Source organism: Schistocerca nitens, chromosome 2 (assembly GCF_023898315.1).
Source record: "Schistocerca nitens isolate TAMUIC-IGC-003100 chromosome 2, iqSchNite1.1, whole genome shotgun sequence".
Classification (NCBI taxonomy): domain Eukaryota; kingdom Metazoa; phylum Arthropoda; class Insecta; order Orthoptera; family Acrididae; genus Schistocerca; species Schistocerca nitens.
In genome coordinates, this window is record NC_064615.1 from 122360067 (window position 1) to 122382352 (window position 22286).

The window sequence follows — 22286 nt, forward strand, 5'->3', positions numbered from 1 at the left end:
TCCATTGAGCATGTCACGCTATGCTCTGTTTGTTAGAAACTCTACAGTCCAATCACACAACTGGTCTGATATTTTGTACGCTTGAATTTAATTCATTAGGCAGCAGTGTGGAACTGTGTTGAATGATGCCTTCTGGAAATCAAGCAATATGACATCGGCTTAAGTGCTGGTACCTATTGCTTTCTGGGTATTGAAGATGAACAGAGTGAGCAGGGTTTCACGTGATCATTCTGTTCAGAACCCTTGTTTATTCCTATAGAGGAGATTTTCATTCTCCAGAACAGTCATAATACTTGAGTATAAAAAATGTTCCAAAATTCTACAACAGACCGACATCAGAGATATAAACTGATAGTTTTGTGCATCTGTCTGATGACCCTCCTAGAAAACAGTAACAGCACACTCTTTTATTTAGCCATTAAGAATGCTTTCCTCCCCTAGTGACCTGTGGTACATCACTGCTGGGAAAGGAGCAAGTTGTGGCACTTACTGTATGCAGAATCATATTGGTATCCCATCAAGTCTAGTGGCATTTCCTCTTTTGAGTGATTCCAATTATTTAGGTATCCCATGGTCAAATTTCTGACGTTTGTCAACCTGAAATTTGTGGAACAATTAGAGGAGGAATTATAGTGGAATCTTCCTCAGCGAACTGTTTTCCCAAAAGACATTTAGTATTTTGGCCTTCACTGTGCCATCCTCCATCTCAATGCCATTATGATCACAGAGTGTCTGGACAGATGGCATCAATTCATTTACTGATTTAACCTAAAACCAAGTCTTCTCAGGGTTTCCTGTCAAGTTGGTTTGGCTCTCCTTAGCTAATTTTGGCTTCATTCAGCTTTTGTTTGTCTGTGAGGCTTTGGCTACTTTTAAATTTGCAGTGAACTCTCGTTACTTTCGTAGCAGCTTTCTAACACAGCTGTTGAATAAAATTTTAATGTTGATCACCAAGGTAATCTGAAATCTGTTTCTTGTCACTCTTGCTAAGCAGTAGGATCTTCCTACCTTTCTTTGTATCCTATTTACACTCATATTTGCTGACACTGTAGCAGACTGATGATCACAGATTTCCTTTTCTGACCTAACTGATTCCAAAATTCAGGTCTGTTTGTCACCACCAGATTAAAGATGGCCTTCATGAGTCGGCTCTTTATTAATTGTTGATGGTAATTTTTGGATAAAGCATTCAGAACAATTTCAGATGATTCCCTGTCCTTGTAGACTGCCCTAATCACTTGAATCTCTCAGTCTATACACAAAATATTCTCCAAGTTTCCCCTCAAATGTTCTACCACTATTGCTCCTGTGGCAGAAGACCTATGAAAGCATCCAATGACCGCATTTGATCCATCTTCAACCACTTATCTTTACCCAAATTATTTTCCATTTTGAATATGTATTAACCTCACTAGTACTATCATTTTTTTTTTTTTTCCGGCTATAAACATGCCTCCACTGCTGGCATTCAACCTATTTTTCCAATATATATCCAATCGAAATTTAAAACTTCATTGCCATTAATATCTGGTTTCATTCAGCTTTCTGCTCCTAGTACTATGAGGGCACTGTTACTGATTATAGACGAGACAAGTTCTGGGACCTTTTCATATGTGTTCCTGTAGTTAACTAACACTACACCAACAAGCTTTCTCCAATCTGTGATGATGAACTTTACTTCTTCAGTTAATGGAGATACTATTCTTCCCTGGCTGAAATCAATACATCTTATAGGGTATGTCTAGAGGTTTTTCTGTCCTAAAAAACCCAAATGTGCATGTCACATGTACTTCACTATCCTAGTTCTCGCTACCTACCTATAAAGCATGCCTAATCTCTTAAGGGGTTTCTAAAATTTTCCACCAAATAGTGGAGGTCTGCATCCAAGATCATCATAGAATTGTCTGACCTCTGACTTCAGTCTCCACTCAGCTCCAAACCAGAGGACTGTAATCGGTTCCGAGAACAATGTTGCAAAATGCTAGCTCTCCTTCCACCCCGTGAGCAAAGGCTAGCTGTCTTCACCCCATCAGCCAGCCACCTGTAGGGCCGAGAATGGCTGCTGAACCTAGGCAGCACACATTATTCAAGCCACAATATGCAGTCAGGTGCATCCAGTGCACTCAACTGCTGCTGGCAGAGCCTCCTCCACTTCTCAGACACGACCTCTGGCAAGCAAATAGAGTGAATACTGGCCTCCCTTCCAAGCATGCCCACTATTTCTGTAAGGGAAACCATCACCCACCTAACACTGGAGCTCCCAATGACAAGCATCCGCTCCCATTCTTGTTCACATCATTCAGGACGATTGGCCTCCGTCGCAGGTGAGGTGTCCCATGCTGTCCTAGATGTATTTTCAGCAATGAGCAATACCGCAAACTTGTTTTTAAAGAGTAGGGGCAGCCGTAAAGCCAATACCCACTTTTGACTTCTGCCCAAAGATTCGCAACCCTACCAATGTTTGCCAATAGTCGTCAAATATGTGTCGACCAGATGCATCCTGTGAATCTGGGTGCTGTGGCATTAAGGACCCCAGGTGACATTATAGGCTCCAGAAGTTTCAATGCATTCATCTCAGGTGCCCCAATGCCACTGCAGCCTAGGGCAGCAATCTGAAGCCTGTAGACCATGGTCAACTGAGCTTCCAGCTGTTTACGGACATCACTCAAATTCCTCAGCATCTGTCCACAACAGGTGGAGTCCCTATCCATTTTTAATTGATTTTCTGCAATACTGCAAGTAATCTAACACTAATCCAAGATACTACAAATAATCTAACACGAATCCAAGGAATCTCTGGGTGTAGTCTACATTGTGCTGCTACACTGCCTTTGGTTTTTACTACACTCCAAATTCAGCTCACACAACGAAGATGCACTAAATTTTTTGCGAAAACTTCTAAATAAATTAGTACTCACTAGTCAATGCAGTAAAATATGCAGATACAATTCACTTATTCACAGAAGCACGTGAACACAAAAACTAAACTAAATCCTGTGTATAAAGCCATTTCATACACATCTTTCTTTGTCCATTATCTCTACTTTTATCTGTTATCTAACAGCTCTGAAGACCCCTTCTTATAGCACATATAGCAGAAGAAAAGCCCTGACATTTAAAGCGGACATGATGTGGCCGTTTTGTGGGCCAGCCACAACTCGTAATGTAACATGGTTTTGTATATATTTGCCTATGGTTATGACTCGGTGCTACTGCAGCTCTACAAGCTAATATTGTTTTCAGTCACATAGTTTTGCTGCCACGAACAACCTTTTGTGCTTCACGGTTGAAAGCTAGCAAGAGCATTGCCAGCTAACAGGGCTCTTCTTTCATTGTATGAATTATACTTGTACATATTGTCAAGCTACTGATTCCACATTTCTATATCAGCCCAGTTGTGCAGGAACATTGTTGACTTGCACACAGTTGATGGCTAAGCTAACAGGTTGCACTTCATTCTCACTATGTTTTAATTCATAACACTGGGGTCTGAAAGTCAACTACAAAATGATGAATGTTGTGCTTCAGTGCCAGATACACAATTCTTTTGCTTATTATCTCTAGTTCCACCAACAGAAGTACTAAACATTTTTTTCAGTACAAACCCGGTACCAAGTTCTCACTGGGGTTCACATCCACCTAGGGCTGTTAAATAATCTCTGTTCACAACAACAATCAATCCCTCAAGTCCATATAGTCATGGTTCACTGCCAACAGGCTGACCCTTGATTTGAAGGAAACAGATTATATTTGATTTGTAAAAATGAATCTAAACCAAGATCTCCAACTGATACTGGATAGAAATGAGTTAGAAAGAGTTTGATGTACAAGACTTTTAGGACTGTATGTTGATAAAGACAAACTGAAAAGACCATGTAACACAACTCTACCAGACACTCAGTCGAGTATGTTTTGCTCTGAGAATCATTTGAAAAGTATGCTCACCAGAAGGTGCTGCATTGGCTTGTTTTGGTTACTTATAGTCCTTTGTAACCCACAAAATAGTGTTTTGAGATAAAACTAATAGTCCTTAAATGAAATTTTTACATTATGGGAAAGCACTATTCAAATTCTGTCACACAGCTCTACAAGGGCTCACTGCAAGCCCATTTTTGAAAAGTTGTGTACACTCACTGTATCCTCCCCACAAATATAGAAATGTGTGCTGATGACAAGAGCTAAATTTGGAGACCTGCAAACAATAACAGTTACTGTAGTTGTAACATTCTGTAGCTGTGGCTCCCTCCATGTAGAAACAGTAAGAACAATTTGTACTCAAAAATGTGTGAGCCACTTTGGTGTCATGCACTCCCAACATATATAGAGGTTGGTGAAGAAGACAGCTCTTGGAGAAGAGTCAAATACCTTTATTGTTGAGAAGTGCAGAAATTCTAGGCCCTTGTTTACTGTTGTGAACTTTTTACTGATATCTGATTTATCATATATGCTGTGCTTGTCTTTGCACAAGAATGTTTCTGCTGTTGGCTTCCTGTTTTTTCTGAGCCAGATGCAGAGAAGGGGACCATTTGCAAGAAAAGTTGTGATGGGTATAATGATTGTGGGGGTTTATGTGTTTAGTTCTTTTTTTTCCGGAAATGTAATACAACGTGTTAATGTGTTTGTATAATTCAGGAGTGTTTCATGTTTAGATATATCACTGATTATCCTTCTCACGCATGATGTAAGCTCCTTGAAGACTAGGTACATACAGTTTTCTTTCCAAATCAAAGAAATGAGGAAGTTGGGTAAGGTGGTGATAATACTCATATTCGGAAGAATCATGATTCATAGCCCATCTGACCATCCTGACTTGGGTTTTCCATAGTTTTCCCAAGTGGATAAAGTGAACACTGGGATGGTTCCTTTGATAAGGCCATGCCCGACTTCCTGCCCTATCCTTGCCTAATACTATCTTATTGTGTGTGTGTGTTATTATGTCTGTGGTGTACCTGACATGTCCTATACTGTTGTGCCAAGTGATCAATGGATGAATAAATAAATAAAACAAATAAATGGAGATTTCTAATACATTTAATGAACTTTACAGAACTAAGGCACAAAATTTAATAAAAAGCCAATGAAATTCAAATAATGATTTTTTTTAAAGGAAAATCCACATTTGTGTATCAAGTGACGACAACTGACTTTATAAATTCAATCAGTAAAATTAAATCCTTCTACAATGCTAGTGGTATCCCAAAAAAGGTCATTAAACTAAGTTCATGTAAAATACTCTCTTAGCTAACAGACATAACTGCCATTTAGTGCAGAAACATTTTCAACAAACCTAAAACAGTCAATAATACAGGCACTTCACAGTAAGGATTGAACGTAAGACACATCACTCTATAGATCAATCTCAGTACTGCCTTGCTTTTCTAAGGCAACTGAATGAGTAATGCATAAAAGATTACGTAACTTTCTGGACAAAAATAAAGTACTAGTTAATACTGGAAAATGGTTTCAGGAAAAGTAAAGCTATTTGAACAGCTGACTTTGACTTCTTGAAGCAAGTCTTGAATGCTACAGACCAATATGAATTAAAGTATGAACTATTTCTAGATCTATCTAAAGCATTTGATCTTATCAATCATGATCTACAAATTTGAGAATTATAAAAATGTAGTATCTGTGAAAATGCCTACAGCTTACTTAAGTCTTGTATTTCTGGTAGGCAGCAGATGGTAGAAACATGAAATGAAAATAAAACTTACTTTTTGGGAGAAGGGAAGTTAGCTACAGAGTACCTCAAGGCCTGTGATGGGCTCTCTGTTATTCTTTATGGATGATTTACAGCACCACTTGTCAGCAGCAAAGCCAGGGTTGTTTGCAGATGATACTAGTATTTTTATTAATGGATCAAGATTGCTGATTTACAGCAGAAGGTCTTGGTGGCAACAGAAAAATTAGAAAGATGGTTTAGGGATTGTTCCATGTGGTAAATAAGAAAAATAACTATGTGGACAGGATTTAGAGGTTTAAGAGAAAAAACTGGAAGTAATATAATCCTAGAATTAGGGGCCGTAGCACTGAACAAATATCTTACATGGAGTTTATAACTTTGGTTAGGTGGTCATTTATTAGGGGACATTTTTAACTATTGACCAATGGGTAATTAAATACATTGTGTCTTAAGAATTCTTAGTGACTGCTGTAACACTGAAATAATACTATTTCTTACTATGGACATGTGCACCACCTACTGCAGTACTGTGCAATATGATGGAAAAATGAAAGTTCCGCAAAACAATCACTCAAAATTTAAAAAAAAGGAGCAATATAAATAATGAAAGGGGTTACCAATAGAAAATACTGCAGGAACATTTCTAAATAATTTGAAATTTTGACCCTTCCCTTCCTAGTGTGTGTGTGTGTGTGTGTGTGTGTGTGTGTGTGTGTGTGTGTGTGTGTGTGTGTGTGCACGCGCGGGGGAGGGGGGGGCTGCATGTGTGCAACCGGAGCTGGCAAACTGACACAGTTTCAGACATGCGCCTTGGCACCGCCAATGAGATGGACTTCCAGGTTGTGATAATCAGTGGCCAGAGGCAACAACACATTGTTCATGTTCTGCAATGGCATATGACAGTTCAAGTACAGCTTTCCAGGTTTGCAGCTTATAGCTACAGTTCATAGTGGAGATCAACCAGTGAGACTTAGCCTGTGTGTGGAGCCACCTATAGCCTTCGCATAGGGAAAACTGTTTACTACAGTGATTGACAGTGTGGCACCCAGGACAGACACAGTCTCATTGACATTGTATACAGTAACGAATGCCCTGAGAGGCCACTGCTTAGGTGTATCTGTCCACAAGCACATCTTACAAGTTGTTGTACAACTTTAGTTAAGTATCACAGAACAATAAAGTGTTTATTTTTATGTCACTAATTTGTTTGCGCTGTCACAGATTCCTCCATCCACCTGGGAACACCTATACTAATTCAACATGTGGTAGTCATACTGCCCAAACAAATTGTGCACATCATGTAAACTTAAGAAAGAGTTGAAATAGATGCTAATATCTAACAGTTATTACAGCATTGATGAATACAAAATTTATTCACCATAAATAAAGTATGCCTCTTTAAGAGTATGTGTTCCTTCTCATAATATTGTGACATCCCATCATGAACTGCGCATTGTTCGTGATGTGTTCTAAATAATTTAAGGATTACAGATAACAAGCACTGTATCCTCAATACACACATAAACAAAACTGAGGACTCTGTATAAGTTTCAGATGAACCAATTTATGTAATATTCTAGTCCATTCTTACAACACACATACTTCACCCAGCACACGCTAATCCAGTCCTGTAACAAGCTCATCCTATCCTATCCTATCAAGGACAGGGGGTAACCTAAGAAAGCAGTCATATCATTACTACCTCTGCAGTAATTTGTGCACAGCATTTTATGTGGGCATGACCACTAATCAGCTATCCACCGGAACGAATGGTGACTGCCAAACTGTGGCCAACAGCAGAGTTAACCACCCAGTAGCAACACACACTGCTGGTCACAACAGGGTTGATTTCAATAGCTGCTCCACAAGTTGAGCATTCTGGATCTTTCCCCACAACACCAACTTATCTTAATTATGTAGTCTGGAGTTGTCCTTGCAACATATTCGTCTTTTCCAATCTTTCCTGGTCTCAATCTCCATTAGCCCCACCCTCACACACCTCCAATTCTGCCTTATGACCCTAACTTCACTCATCCCACACCCAAGAATTCTCTAAGGATTCATGCTTCCTCTGTTCCATCTCCCCCTCCCCACCCACTCCTCCACATCATCAAGCACTGCACACAACTTCCTCTGCCTGCAGCCAGAACTAGATTCAAACACCACACAAGTATTACTACAGAGATGCTTTGGGAACTCAAATGGGAATCTCTGGAAGCAAGGTGACATTCTTTTTCAGGAACACTATTGAGAAAATTTAGAGAACCGGTGTTTGAAGTTGACTAAAAATTGTTCTGTTGCCTCCAACACACATTGTGCACAAGGAACAAGAAGATAAGATACAAGAAATTAGGGCTCATACTGAGGCATATAGACAGTTGTTTTTCCCTTGTTCTATTCACGAGTGGAACAGGAAAAGAAATTACTTGTGGTGGTAAGGGTCACCCTCCGCCACGTGCCATTAAGGTGGATTGCGGAGTAGTGGTGTAGATGTGCCATATTCCTATCTTATGCATTTCCTACCTTTCTCACCTCCCTTCCCCAATCACTGACTGTTTTCATCTCTTGGTATCCCTCTACAGTTTTTATCCTCAGCACTTCCCTCCACTACTAAATTGGTAATCTCTTGACGTCTCAGAATGTGTCCTACCAGGCTATCAATTGTCCCTTCTTCTAGTCACATTGTGTTGCAAATTTTGTTTCTCCCCAATTTTATTCAGTACCACATCACTAGTTACATGATCCACCCATCAATCTTCAGCATTCTTCTGTAGCACCAAATTTCAAAAGCTTTTACCTCTTCCTGTCTAAACTGTTTATTGTCCATGTTTCACTTCCACATATGGCTACACTCCATACAAATACTTTCAGAAAGGACTTCCTGACACAAATTTATATTCAATGGTAACACATTTCCCTTTTACAGGAACTCTTTTTCTTGCCATTGTCAGTCTACATTTTATATCCTCTCTGCTTTGGCCATCATCAGTTATTTTACTGCCCATACAGAAAAACTCATCCACTACTTTAAGTGTCTCGTTTTCTAATCTAATTTCCTTAGCATCACCTGATTTAATTCAAATACATTCCACTATCCTTGCTTTGCTTTTGTTGATGTTCATCTTATATCCTCCTTTCAAGACTGTGTCCATTCCATACAACTGCTCTTCCAAGACTTTTGCTGTCTGTGACAGAATTAAAATGTCGACGGCAAACATCACATCAAAGTTTTCATTTCTTCTCCTGAACTTTAATTCCTTCTCCAAATTTTCCTTTGGTTGCCATTACTTCTTGCTCAATGTCCAGATTGAATAACATCGGGGATAGGCTACAGCTCTGTCTCACTCCTTTCTCAAGCAATGCTTCCCTTTCATGCCCCTGAACTCTCATTACTGCTGTCTGATTTCTGTCCAAGATGTGTATACCCTTTCACTCCCTGTGTTTTATCCACACTGCCTTTAGAATTTCATAGAGAGTATTCTAGTTTACCTCATCAAAAGCTCTCTCCAAATCTAAAAGAGCTATAAATGTAGGTTTGCCGTTCCTTCACTTATTCTCTAAAATAAGTCACAGAGTCAGTATTGCCTTGTGTGTTCTTATATTTCTCCAGAATCTAAACTGATCTTCACTGAGGTGCACTTTTAACAGTTCTTCCATTCTTTTGTAAATAATTTGTGCAAGTATTTTGCAACGATCACATATTAAACTGATAGTTAGGGAATATTCACACTTGTCAGCACCTGTTTTTCTATTGGAATTGTTACATTCTTCTTGCATACCAGGTATAATGGTTTCGTTATGGCTGGCTCTCCCAAGGATATCAGTAGTTCTGAGGGAATGTCATCTATTTTCGGGGCCTTTATAACTTTGCTCTTCCAATGCTCTGTCGAATTCTTCTCGCAGTATCACATCTCCTGTCTTATCTTCATCTATGTCCTCTTCCCTTTTCCCTTTCTATAATATTTCCTTCAAGTTCACTCCTATAGTCCTTCTGTAACACTCCTTCCACCTTTCAGCTTCCCCTTTCTTGCTTAATACTGGTTTTCCATCTGAGCTCTTGGCGTTCATACAGCTGCTTTTATTTTCTCCAAATGTCTTTTCAGTTTTCCTATTGGTGGAATCTATCTTTCTCCCAATTATATATGCTTTTATATCCTTACATTTGTCCTCTAGCCATTCCTGCTTAGTTTTTTGTATTTCCTGTCAATCTCATTTCCAATACGCCTTATCTTTCTATTTGATCCTCTGCTGCCTTCATTATTTCATCAATCAAAGCCACCCATTCATCATCTACTGTATTCCTTTCCCCTGTTTCAGTCAATCATGGCCTAATGCTCCCTTTGTAACTCTCAACAATCTCTGGTTCTTTCAACTTAACCAGAACCCATCTCCTTAATTTTTTTCCTTTTTGCAATTTCTTCAGTTTTAATCTACAGTTTGTACCCAATAAATTATGATCAGAGTCCACATCTGCCCTCAGAAATAGAATTTGTCTTACCAGTATAAAATCAATCTGAAACCTTCCAGTGTCTCCAAGTTTCTTCCAAATATACAATGTTTTTTCATAACTCTTTAACAATGATTAAACTATGCTATATACAAAATTGTACCAGGTGGCTTCCTCTTTCATTCCTTTCCCCAAGTCCATATTCACCTACTATTTTTTCCTTCTCTTCCTTTTCCTACAACTGAATTTCAGTCCCCATCACAATTCCTCTCCCTTACCTATCTGAATGATTTCTTTTATATCATTATAATATATTTTTTTAAATCGCTTCATCATCTGCAGAACTAGTTGACATATAAACTCATACTACTGTTTTAGGCATAGGCTTTGTGTGTATCTTGGCTGCAATAAAGCGTTCACTATGCTGTTCATAGTAGTTTACCAGCATTCCTACTTTCTTCTTCATTACTGCTTTTTAATTAATTTTTAATGCCGAACTGGGAAAGGAAAGGAAGTAGGGAGATATAATTGGAAAATGGGCTTCACATAAATAAACTAATAGAAATGGACAAAGACTTGCTGAAATTTGCAGAACACATGGGCTCATCTCTAGATCTACATATTTTAAAAGAAAACCAAGAAAACTTATGACATGGAAACATCCTGACTGGAGAAGAAGAGAGTGGCATCTAGACAATGTCTACATGGAAAAATTCTTTCATGAAGAAATTCAAAATGTTTTAAAATGTTAAAGTACTCAGAGGAACAGATCATTATTAGGTCAAAATCAAAATCAGATTCACCTCACTAAAGAAAAAAAGACAGAACATTTGGAGACAAAAGAAAGTAATACCCACATACAGTAATGAAAAATGACAAATATCAGCAAAACACTCAAAATACAACAGTAAGCAATAATCTTGAGGAACTAATACCAATTTTAAAACAGCACGCTGAAGAATTGGCCCCAGTAAATCAACTAAAAGACATGCATGGTGGACTACAGAATGTGATGAAATTCATGATGAAAGACATCAAGCTCTGACAAAATTTCAAACTCACAAAACAAAAACAAAACAAAAATTGCAACTAACCTCAAAAACATCAGAAAAATGTTCTCTCAAATTATCAGAAAGACAAAGTGGCAATATCAAAAGGCTATACTGAGCTCCACTGAAGAAAACTTCTACAAAACCAATTCCAGAGAATATTTGAAAGCAACTAATAAATAATTGTGTAATTACAACCCTCCCATATTACTGCTGATAAATAAAGATGGAAGAAAAGAGTATAACAACAAGTAAAACACAAAAATAATGGCAGCAGTACGCAACAAGCTCTTGGACTGTGATGAACTTGAAAAGCTTTTAACAGTAGACACAGGCAACCCTCTAAAAACCAAACCAGAAAATATGAAGCCACCTACAGTACAAGAAATAGAAACTGGACTTAAAGAAATGAGAAACCACAAAGCATGTGGGGAAAATCAAGTGTTTGCAGAAATGTAGAAGTATGCTGGTAAAACAACTCAGACATCTTTACATATTATTTTACAAATTATTTGGGCAACAGAAAAATTCCCTGAAGAATGGATCACACCTATAATTACCCACTTTATAAGAAAGGAGACAAAAGTATCAGACAACTATAGAGGAATCTCACTCCTGAACTGCACCTACAAGATTTTTTCAAGATTTTACACAATAGGATCAAAGAACAACTGGATAAGGAACTGGGGGAATACCAAGGAGGCTTCAGACCTTGGAGAAGCTCTCCTGAACAAATAATTACTCTGAAATTAATCATGGCTTATTATCGCAAATGAAACAAGCCTCTCTCAATTACATTTACAGATTTTAAGAAAGCATATGATTGTGTCCACATTCATTCATTCATTAATCCTTGTTACACAGATCATGAGTATGACAATTCGTAATGATGTGGAAAGTGTCACTTTAACATAAGTTTTCTTTACACAAAATAACTAATTAAATTATTTTTTTTCTTTTTCTTTTTATTTCCAGTTACTACTTCATATCTAAGATGTCATCTATTGAGTAGAAGTAGTTGTCATTCAGAAATTCTTTTAATTTGCTTTTAAATACTGGTTGGCTGTCTGTCAGACTTTTAATACTATTTGGCAAATGACCAAAGATTTTTGTGGCAGCATAAGTCACCCCTTTCTGTGCCAAAGTGAGATTTAACCAGAATAGTGAAGATCATCCTTTCTTCTAGTGTTGTAGCTATGCATTTCACTGTTATTTTTGAATTTTGATGAGTTATTAATGACAAATTTCATAAGTTAATATATGTATTGCGAAGGTACTGTGACTATCCCGAGTTGCTTAAACAAATGTCTGCAAGGTGATATTGATGGGCTCCAGCTATTATTCTGATTACACGCTTTTGGGCAATGAATACTTTCTCTCCTAATGATGTATTGCCCCAAAATATGATGCCATATGAAAGCAATGAATGACAATAGGCAGAGTAGACTAATTTACTGATATGTTTATCAGACCCTCACTGTTAAAAATTTTTAGACATTTCAGACTCCACCAAAATTAATGAAACTGATAGAGCTTACCTTAACAAATACGAATTTGAAAATTAAGTTCAGAGAGGAACTTTCTTAATCATTCTAGATAGAAACTGGTTTAAGGCAGGGATATGGCCTGTCACCACTTCTTTTTAGTTGTGCCCTTGTTTACATAATGAGGGAATGGTACAAGAACAATCTGAAGAACATTAAGACTGGAACACAAAAAGGCACCATAAAGTTGAACTGTTTAGGATTTGCTGATGACCTCACTCTTCTCACCAATAACATTGAAGGAACCAAACAACAAATACAATCATTGCGGGAAATAGCCTAGAGTATTGGCATTAAAATTTCTTTTGAAAAAACAGAAATAATGCAAATGGAACTGCCACTGGCAAAAAAAAATTAGGATTGGAGAACATGACATAAAAATTGTTGAAAAGTATAAATACTTGGGAGCAATAACAAAACACAACCCAAATGAGAAACCATCATGTTAGAGCAGACTAAACAAATTGATTAAAATGCATCATGTTACCAAGAATGTGTAACAAAAAAATGCGTCTCAATAGCCACAAAACTGAAACACTACAAAACAGTGACACAGCCACAAATAACATATGCTGGAAAAACTATATTTACAACAACCAAAACTGTACCAATACATAGATTACTAAAAATAGAAAGAACAATCGTCAGAACATGCATAAATAAAAAAAAATACCAAAAAGACGGAGTTTGGAGAAAAGCTTAACAAGAAAGAGTTTAAAAAGAAATAGCACCAGTGACAAGTACAATGAAAAAGAAACAGATCTCTTCCCTAGGACATCTGACAAGGACAACAGAGAATAGAATTATCAGGAGAACAATTGAGGAGTTACGGAATAGTAAGACCGGAATTAGACGGATCTCAGAGATCAAGAAGGGCATGATCAAATTACAGATTACGATGGAGGGTTTGAAAGGCAAGACAGATGCACTCAAGGTACTTCAGGAGAAACATATCACACTACCAATAAAAATTACCAAATAGAGAATGGGAAGGGTGATTTCAGATGAGGGAAGGAAGGGCATGATCTGAAAGAATGAAAAAGTAATGGCTCAACAAAAAACAGAAGAACCTAGTTCATAATATTGACCAAAGTGGTCCAATGTGGCCCATAAAATAAATAAATACTGTTATCTGGCACATGCTGCTGTGGATCAGGCTAATTAAATGGGAAATAAATAGAAGAGAAAGCACATATAACCAATACATATTAGAATTGGTTATATGTCCTCATATACTTCTTGCCCCCCCCCCCCCCAATCTCTGTCCATCACCTTCCCCCCTTTCTATGTCCATCTTCTACTCCCCCTCGTTCTCTCCATCACCTCCTGCCCCCCCTCTCTCTCTATCACCTCCTTCCCCCACCTACACATCCATTTCCTCCATCTCCTCTTGCCCCCCCCCCCCTCTGTCTGCCTATCTCCTATTTTCTGCATACTATGTCCATTTCCTTCCACCCTTCTGTCCATGTCCTCCCCCCCCCCTCTCTCTCTCTGACCTTAAGCCCTGTTCAGTCAAGAACTTTTTGAGATCTTTCCTTTAATTTAAATGCAACATTGCATCAAAATGTTGAAGCAGTGAAGAACTTCTGGAGATATATATATATATATATATATATATATATATATATATATATATATGTGTGTGTGTGTGTGTGTGTGTGTGTGTGTGTGTGTGTGTGTGTGTTTAAAAGTTCATTTGTTCAAAATCTTCAGTCTCTGAAAGTTCTTCATCATCAACTGCTTTGAAATTTTGAGAGAATGTTACGCTAGATACACATATACTGTAGCTTCAAAGAAACTGGTATAGGCATGTCTATTCAAATACAGAGATATGTAAACAGACAGGATACGGCACTGTGGTCAGCAATGCCTATATAAGACAACAAGTGTCTGGCATAGTTATCAGATCAGTTACTGCTGCTACAATGCCATGTTATCAAGATTTGAGTGAGTTTGAACGTGGTGTTATAGTCAGTGCATGAGTGATGGGACACAGCACCTCTGAGGTAGCGATGAAGTGGGGATTTTTCCGTACGACCATTACACAAGTGTACCATGAATATAAGGAATCCAGTAAAACATCAACTCTCCGACATCGCTGCGGCCAGAAAAAGATCCTGCAAAAACGGGACCAACAACGACTGAAGATAATCATTCAACATGACAGAAGTGCAACACTTCTGCAAATTGCTGGCCATCAACAAGTGGCAGTGTATGAACCATTCAATAAAGCATCATTGATATGGACTTTCAGAGGCAAAGGCACACTCTTGTACCCTTGATGACTGCACAGCACAAAGCCTCACATGAGCCCCTTCAATACCGACAATGGACTATTGATGACTGGAAAAATGTTGCCTGGTTGGACGAGTCTTGTTTCAATTGTATAGAGCAGATGGACGTGTACGGGTATGGAGGCAACCTCATGAATCCATAGACCTGCATGTCACCTGGGGACTGTTCAAGCTGGAGGCTCTGTAATAATGTGGGGCATGTGCAGTGGAGAGATATGGACCCCTGATACATCCAGATATGGTTCTGACAGCTGACACAAACGTAAGCATCCTGTCTGATCACCTGCTTCCACTCATGTCCATTGAGGATTCTGACAGACTTCGGGCAATTCCAGCAGGGCAATGCGACACCCCACCCGTCCAGAATTGCTGCAGAGTAGCTCCAGGAACACTCTTCTGAGTTTAAACGCTTCCACTGTCCACAAACTCCCCAGACATTATCATTATTGAGCATGTCTGGGATGCCTTGCAACGTGCTGTTCAGAAGAGATCTCCACCCCCTCGTACTCATGAATTTATGGTCAGCCCTGGGTATCAGTTCCCTCCAGCATTACTTCACACATTAGTTGAGTCCATGCCTCGTTGTGTTGCGGCACCTCTGCATGCTTGCTTGGGGCCAACATGATATTAGGCAGGTGTACCAGATGCTTTGGCGCTTCAGTGTATGTTTTTATATATACATCTATGCTCTGCAATCCACCACGAGATGCATGGCAGAGAGTATGTCCCATTGTACCACTCGTTAGGGTTTCTTCCTGTTCCATTCACATATGGAGCATGAGGAAATGACTGAATGTCTCTGTGTGTGTGCAATAATTTTTCTAACCTTATTCTCACTATCCTTACGTGAGTGATACTTGGGGGGTTGTAGTATATTCCTAGAGTCATCATTTAAATCCATTTCTTGAAACTTTGTTAACAGACTTTCTTGGGTTAGTCTATGTCTATCTTCAAGAGTCTTCCAGTTCAGTTCCTTCTGGATCTCCGTGACACTCACAGGGATCAAACATTTGTGCTGCTCTTCTCTGTTTAGGTTCAACATATTTGATACATATCCCAAACATATATGGGGGTATGTTGTTAACAAAAATCTCAAGTTCATTTTTTTTTCAAAATCTTAAATCTCAGAAAGTTCTTCACCAATTACTTTCAAATTTTGACACAATGTTCATTAGAATACGCGCACAGTTTTATGTATTTGTTGGGGTGTCATACAGTACATAAATATACAACTTACATTTTTATTCATCACATATATAAAATATATTCATATAGCATATGGCGCTCAATCAGGTATATAAAAACACATGTACATTCAAAATCAATGTTGTGACAAAATTACACAGAAACTGGTGATTTACATTCTGAACAAATAAACATTCACATTTTTAATGGTATAGATTAGACCTACTCCCGCATTACTCCTATTTTATTTTATATTTATGACCCTGAACAACTGACCAGAACTTATATTCATCCTAATGCCAAACTTCAGTAATCCTCATTATATTTAACTTCAACCTATTCATTTCCCTTTTTCAATTTTCTAACTGACTTGTCCAATTAAGGAATCTAACATCCCACACTCTGACCTATAGAGTGTCAGTTTTGGTTTTCCTGATGACGACATCCTCCTGAGCAGTACCTGGCTGGAGATCTGAATGGGGGACTGCTGCATCTACAGAGGGCAATCTATATCATTCAGGTATACAAGCCACCGCACCACAGCAAGCTCCACAGTCCATGGGGGCGAGGGAATAATGAATATAAAATGACAATTTTAAAAAGTGGGTGTTGACTAGATGAACCAACAAAAAGAAGTTTATTTCTGAACCACCTGCATAATGAAAAAGAATTTAAAGAGCCAGAAAAAATAATATTTGTGAGCCCTTGGATAATCATCTTAGGGAAGCTGAAGAAGTATTTTGATTGGAGTATCAACTTGTATTGTGCTGAAATTTGAAATGTGGTAACATCCAAAGCAACATCATTAACAGACATTTTGTAGGGGCTTGCTCGTTACTATAACTTATACATTATGAGTATTTTTGTTATTAAAGTGCAAACTTCTCTCCAATGGAGTTGTAGCTCCTAAATGCTTTGCACTGAAACAAGAAAATAAACTATGACTTAAGACTGTGTAACAAGAGTAAAAATACTCCAAACCTTCAAAATTTTGGGTCTAAAGGAAGACAGAACCAACCAGAAAGACAAAATAAGAAATACGAAAGTGTCAAAATCAAGAATTGGGAAAGAAAGTGGCTGGACCATTTGATAAGAATGGATTGTGTAACAAAAGATGCCCTACAAGAATCTGTGAATGGTCACAAGGAAAAATAGTGAGGAAAACAGCTAATACACTATGTGAAAAAAGAATGCCATGTTGCAAAACAAAAAGGATGGTGCAGAAGAGTACAATATGAAAGATGAATGACATTATTATTATTTATTCAGCCATATGAGACTTAATTTAAAGGAGCAGGTACACAATGTAATTCGATAGGGAATAAATTATTTTTATTTTTTTGCAGAGATTCAGTTCAACATGTTTTACACTGAGACACATTTCAAAATATTTCAACATACAAATAGTTTCGGAATTTTCAGTCCATAGCAGCTTAAGGAAAAGAATTTTGGAATAAAATTATCAGTTATTTAAAAGAAATTATTATATCACATAAAGGGGCTATCTAAATCATGTCAAATACCTACGCGAGTGACACTGCAAAGTTCTGTTTAAAAAGTTATTTATACTTACAATAGTGAAAAACAATTTATTGATTCCATAACATACACTTATTAATCATATGATTAGGGTGCAAGAGAAACACACATAATTAGCAATATAATTCAATTATATACATTTTTTGGGAACAAGATGCAGCAGTATTGTAGAATTAATATTTTTTCTGACACTGAACAGCTCTGTTTACATCATAATGTCCATGATCAACACCTTTTCTGTGCATATACAAATGTACACTGATGATTAGAATTTAACCTGGAGATCCGCAAATTAATAGAAACAATACAAACTGTGGGTCTCCACAGGTAGGGCAAGTAAGAACACATCATACTCAAAGACATGCTAACCGCATTGTTGACACACTTCATAATGCACTGCCAGCATACATCAAGGAGTTGAAAGAGGTTTTAGAATAATTTCAAAAAATGTTACTTGAGATGATTTATGTGAATATTTTGGCTCTAACTTGTGACACAGCTGAGGGTTGCAACAGTGTACTGTATCTCATGTGGATGTCTTGATACAGGAACATGTCTGCATATGTATCAATTCAAAAAATTAGACTGACATAAGAAGAGTAATAAAGTGCTTTGTACGAAGTAGTGAAGGCAGTTCAATGATTATGTTCGAAAGTGTACAGAACAAAAGTTTTCATGTCCCACTAATGAAACTGTTGAGGCCTCTTGTGCAAAATGTGAGCAATCTGAAACATCTAGATATATGTGGCATTACTTGTTGTTTCTTTTACAAATAAAACACAGAGAAATCGCACAAACTTATGACATTCTTGAGGAGTCAGATTCATCCTACTGTCCACACTTTGAGGTTCCTAAGTTACTAATATGAATGCCAAGAAGTTTCCATTAAATAATCATGACCAATGTTGTGTTCAATCCTTGTCCAACCTGACAGTTTCATGCTTTGTTTTGTGTAAATCTATGTATGTGTAAATACGTCTGTAATGTATTTGGCATGCCCTTTAGAATTACATTAAGTAGTCGAAAAAGTTATTAAAAGAAAATTTACTAACCATTTATATGTAATCATTTCTCTTACTTCACTTCATAATTACTATTCTAGGATAGTTTCAGAGTGTGGTGATTTTGAGATGTTCTCAGGTGCTCAGCCACATACCAACATCCAGATTTTCAAATTTGGACAAAACAAACTGAATGAATATCCATAGGCGAATCATTCATCCAAAATGAATAAATTCTGTTTCAATGATAGCCACTTAAATCTGCAGTGTGTCTGTTGATGCACCTTCAGTTTCCACTATGAGAAAAAATTTATCACTGTTCGTTGTTTGGTGACATGGTTCAAATGATGCTTTAGCTTTCTATTTGCATCATTTTGTGTCCCTGTTATTCCACATATCATATCATCATTGTGATGAACATCCTATAGACATCTGATGTTAGATATTTTGTATCACTCTTACAGCATTAAATTTAACTTGTATCTCTAATGATTTCATGATCTCAACTGAGCTTGTAACTTAACACAGCCCTATCAGCGGAGCATTAGTCACAGCAGCCTTCAGTATCACAGATGACTCGAGGCAGACACCAAGAGTCCTTGGCAAGCTTGTGTGTACTATCTTCACAAGAAAGAAAATAGTCAAATTAGTCTTTAATGTGGTAACACATTGTCGTCTGCATCCCATTTACGTTAATAATTAATGGTTGCTCCAAATGCCATGATGACATTATTTCCTCGAAGCCAGCATTCTGTACTCCCCTCACATGACGATACCATAAGAGATTAGACTTTGAAGGATACTGACCAACCACGACAACCATTATTTTTTTTCTTTTCCAATATAGCTCCGTGTTTTTAATCATGATGTATTTAATTTTTATATAAGTAACTCGCAAATCAAGAAATACAAATAAACAAGTTAAACTTTCATACTTTCTTGCCGATAAACACTTTATTAGATTCGTGTCATAATGACAGAAACACAGAGTGAGTGTCAGATTATTAGATACCACTAACGGCAGCAATTCTAGCAGTGTCAGTTCTAAAGCTGACGCGCTATACATCAATATGATAACATTATACGCAATTCAACTTACCCTTTCTTTCATTCTCCATGTTTGAGTTATTTCGCTCCCTCCTTCAATTGACTCTATGTGACGCTTTCTAACAAACGCTAACGGTAAGGCCCAATCTATTGCGTAGTCCTCTTCTTCTGTGGTGTGATTATGGATGGCAATCATTTTTCTAACAACAATTTTTTATTTAATAACGTAACTAATAATTTATTGTGTTATGTTGATACCACCGTAAACGCGCAGAGTTCACAGGTGATCGATACTAGCCTGTGGCATGACAAACACTTGGCCCGCGAAGCCATCTGAATTTATAGACAAATACAAGACGTTTGTTTCTATTGCCAAAGCAAACAGCTGATCGAACGGTCAAAGATGTAAACAATGGTTGTCACAGAAGTCACACTACCCCCGCATGTGTGAGATTCTCCCTTTAAAGATGTTACTATATACTTCATAGACCGCGCATGTCCCTGTCTCTGCCGTGTTAAGGCATCTCCATACTAACTTTGCCTCGATTTTGTTGGCTACAGCGCCAACAGCGCGCTAAGCGGCCAGTAAATAAAATTGTTGAGTTCAGCGCTATCGTGAAAACAAAAAGTAGTTGTTTATATTGGTTTGTACAGTGGTTTTTACAAACGGGAGCCTCTGTAGCGCAATAAATTGCAGCAACAACAACAAGAAGACACCACATCTATCTTTTTTAGGTTTCCTAAGAATCCTGAGAAGTATATACCATTGTGGAAACACTTTGACATTCTTTGCCACATGAGTTTAGCGCGATCGTATCGCTGACGTATTAGAGCATAATCTTTGCCGCTGTTGGCATAGTGACTTAGAGTTGTTTATGTTTATCGTTGTTTTTTCGAGTGTTAAAGTAATAAAAGTTATTCTGAACAACTGCATATTATTCTATAGTTCGGGCATACTAGAAAGACCCCACAGTGGTGAACCCGCGAAGAAGACGCAACAGCACACACACCAAGTCGGAATAATGACTACACCGACAACAGTAGCGTAAAACAGTTTCGAGGAGGAACAAAGTACGTCACCTGCCGCAAGCTCTTCCACAGGAGAACATAGAAGTACGCCTATAGGCAAGGAAATCTCAAACTCCCTGCTTTCTGGACAACGAGGCCACAGCTGTGGTCCACACAGGCGTAATGTGTATTTCAACAATGCAAGGTAGCCTGTGATACTGATAAGTTCAACATTCTGGTTTCACGTCTAGACTTGGAAATGATAGAAGAAGTGGAAGATACCTCGTCACAACGCAGTTACGCAGCGTTAAAAGAGGCTCTAATACAACGCTACACTTTACCGACAGAACTATGTCTTCAAAACCTCTTCTCTCAACAATATGTGGAACAAAAGCTTCCATCGCAAGTCCTCAGGTCATTACGCACATTGGCGGGCCCAGATTTGCTGCCAGAACAATCTTCACGGGTACTGTGGCTACAAAACTGCCAGCCAACATCCGCGCCATCATCGCGGCACAAACTGATGTACCTTTAACGACATTAGCAAAGAAGGCAGACACCATAGCAAATAATTTAAGAGAATCTTCTGCTTGTGCAACGGTCAATACAAACCACAACAGAAGCACAGGAGTATACAGCAATGTAGAGTCATGCACCGTGGATTCCGGTTCAGGCATTACTTCCTCTCATCAGCAGCACACATCGCAAGAATCCGCCATGGAACAGTTGGTAGCACAAGTGGCAAAATTTAACGTCCAAGTCGCGAAGCACCAATAACGTTTACAAAGCAGACGCTGGATAAAACGCAAGAATAACATTTCTCAGAGCCAGTCAGAACATTGGTGCTTGTATCACAAACGCTTCCGCGATTCTGCTCATCAATGTACTCAACCCTGCAGCTTCCCAAACTTCGGAGACGGACATTAATGGGTGCAAATGTTCGTCATCAATCTTTTAGGCGCCCGTAGACAGGAGGAAAACGAAACGGTGCTAAGAAAACGATATCTATGGTTAGCAAGTCGGACAGACTATTCATCCAGAGAGAAGTTTCTGACTTATACAGGTTCAGAGGTTAGTGTGTATCCTAGAAGAAATAGTGACGTCCAAAGAACTACGTCACATCACATGCTCACTGCCACCAACATCTCTGGAATTCCCACTTACAGTGAGAAACGATTGGCGTTTCATCTCGAACCTGATTACAAACTAGTATGGACTTTCATAATAGCAGATGTACCGGACCCTATTATTGGTGCAGATTTCTTGTGCAAATATCACCTTATGCCAGACATTGTCAATCGACTATTGGTTCCGATACACAAGGAAAAGACATTGTCTCCCCTCACTTCCGCATTGGGGGAAATGCAGTGCGAAGTGCCCGGTCATTCTAACACTTCCTCCGTATCAGAACGCGTCGCTACTAAAGTTCGGGACACACACGTCCGGGCCGTGTCAGGGCCGAGCGTCGGACGAGTGGCGGCCGTGCTGC

General features: G+C 38.4%; 1 protein-coding gene across 1 annotated transcript in view; it reads right to left on the minus strand.

The window, feature by feature from the left end:
* LOC126235809 (regulatory-associated protein of mTOR) overlaps positions 1-20173 on the minus strand; it is a 316754-nt gene extending 296581 nt beyond the window's left edge. The window contains exon 1 of the mRNA XM_049944648.1: positions 19842-20173. Within this exon, the coding sequence (XP_049800605.1) occupies positions 19842-19985 (144 nt within the window). The 5' untranslated portion in view covers positions 19986-20173. The remainder of the gene's footprint in view (positions 1-19841) is intronic.
* Between the last annotated feature and the right edge of the window lie 2113 nt (positions 20174-22286).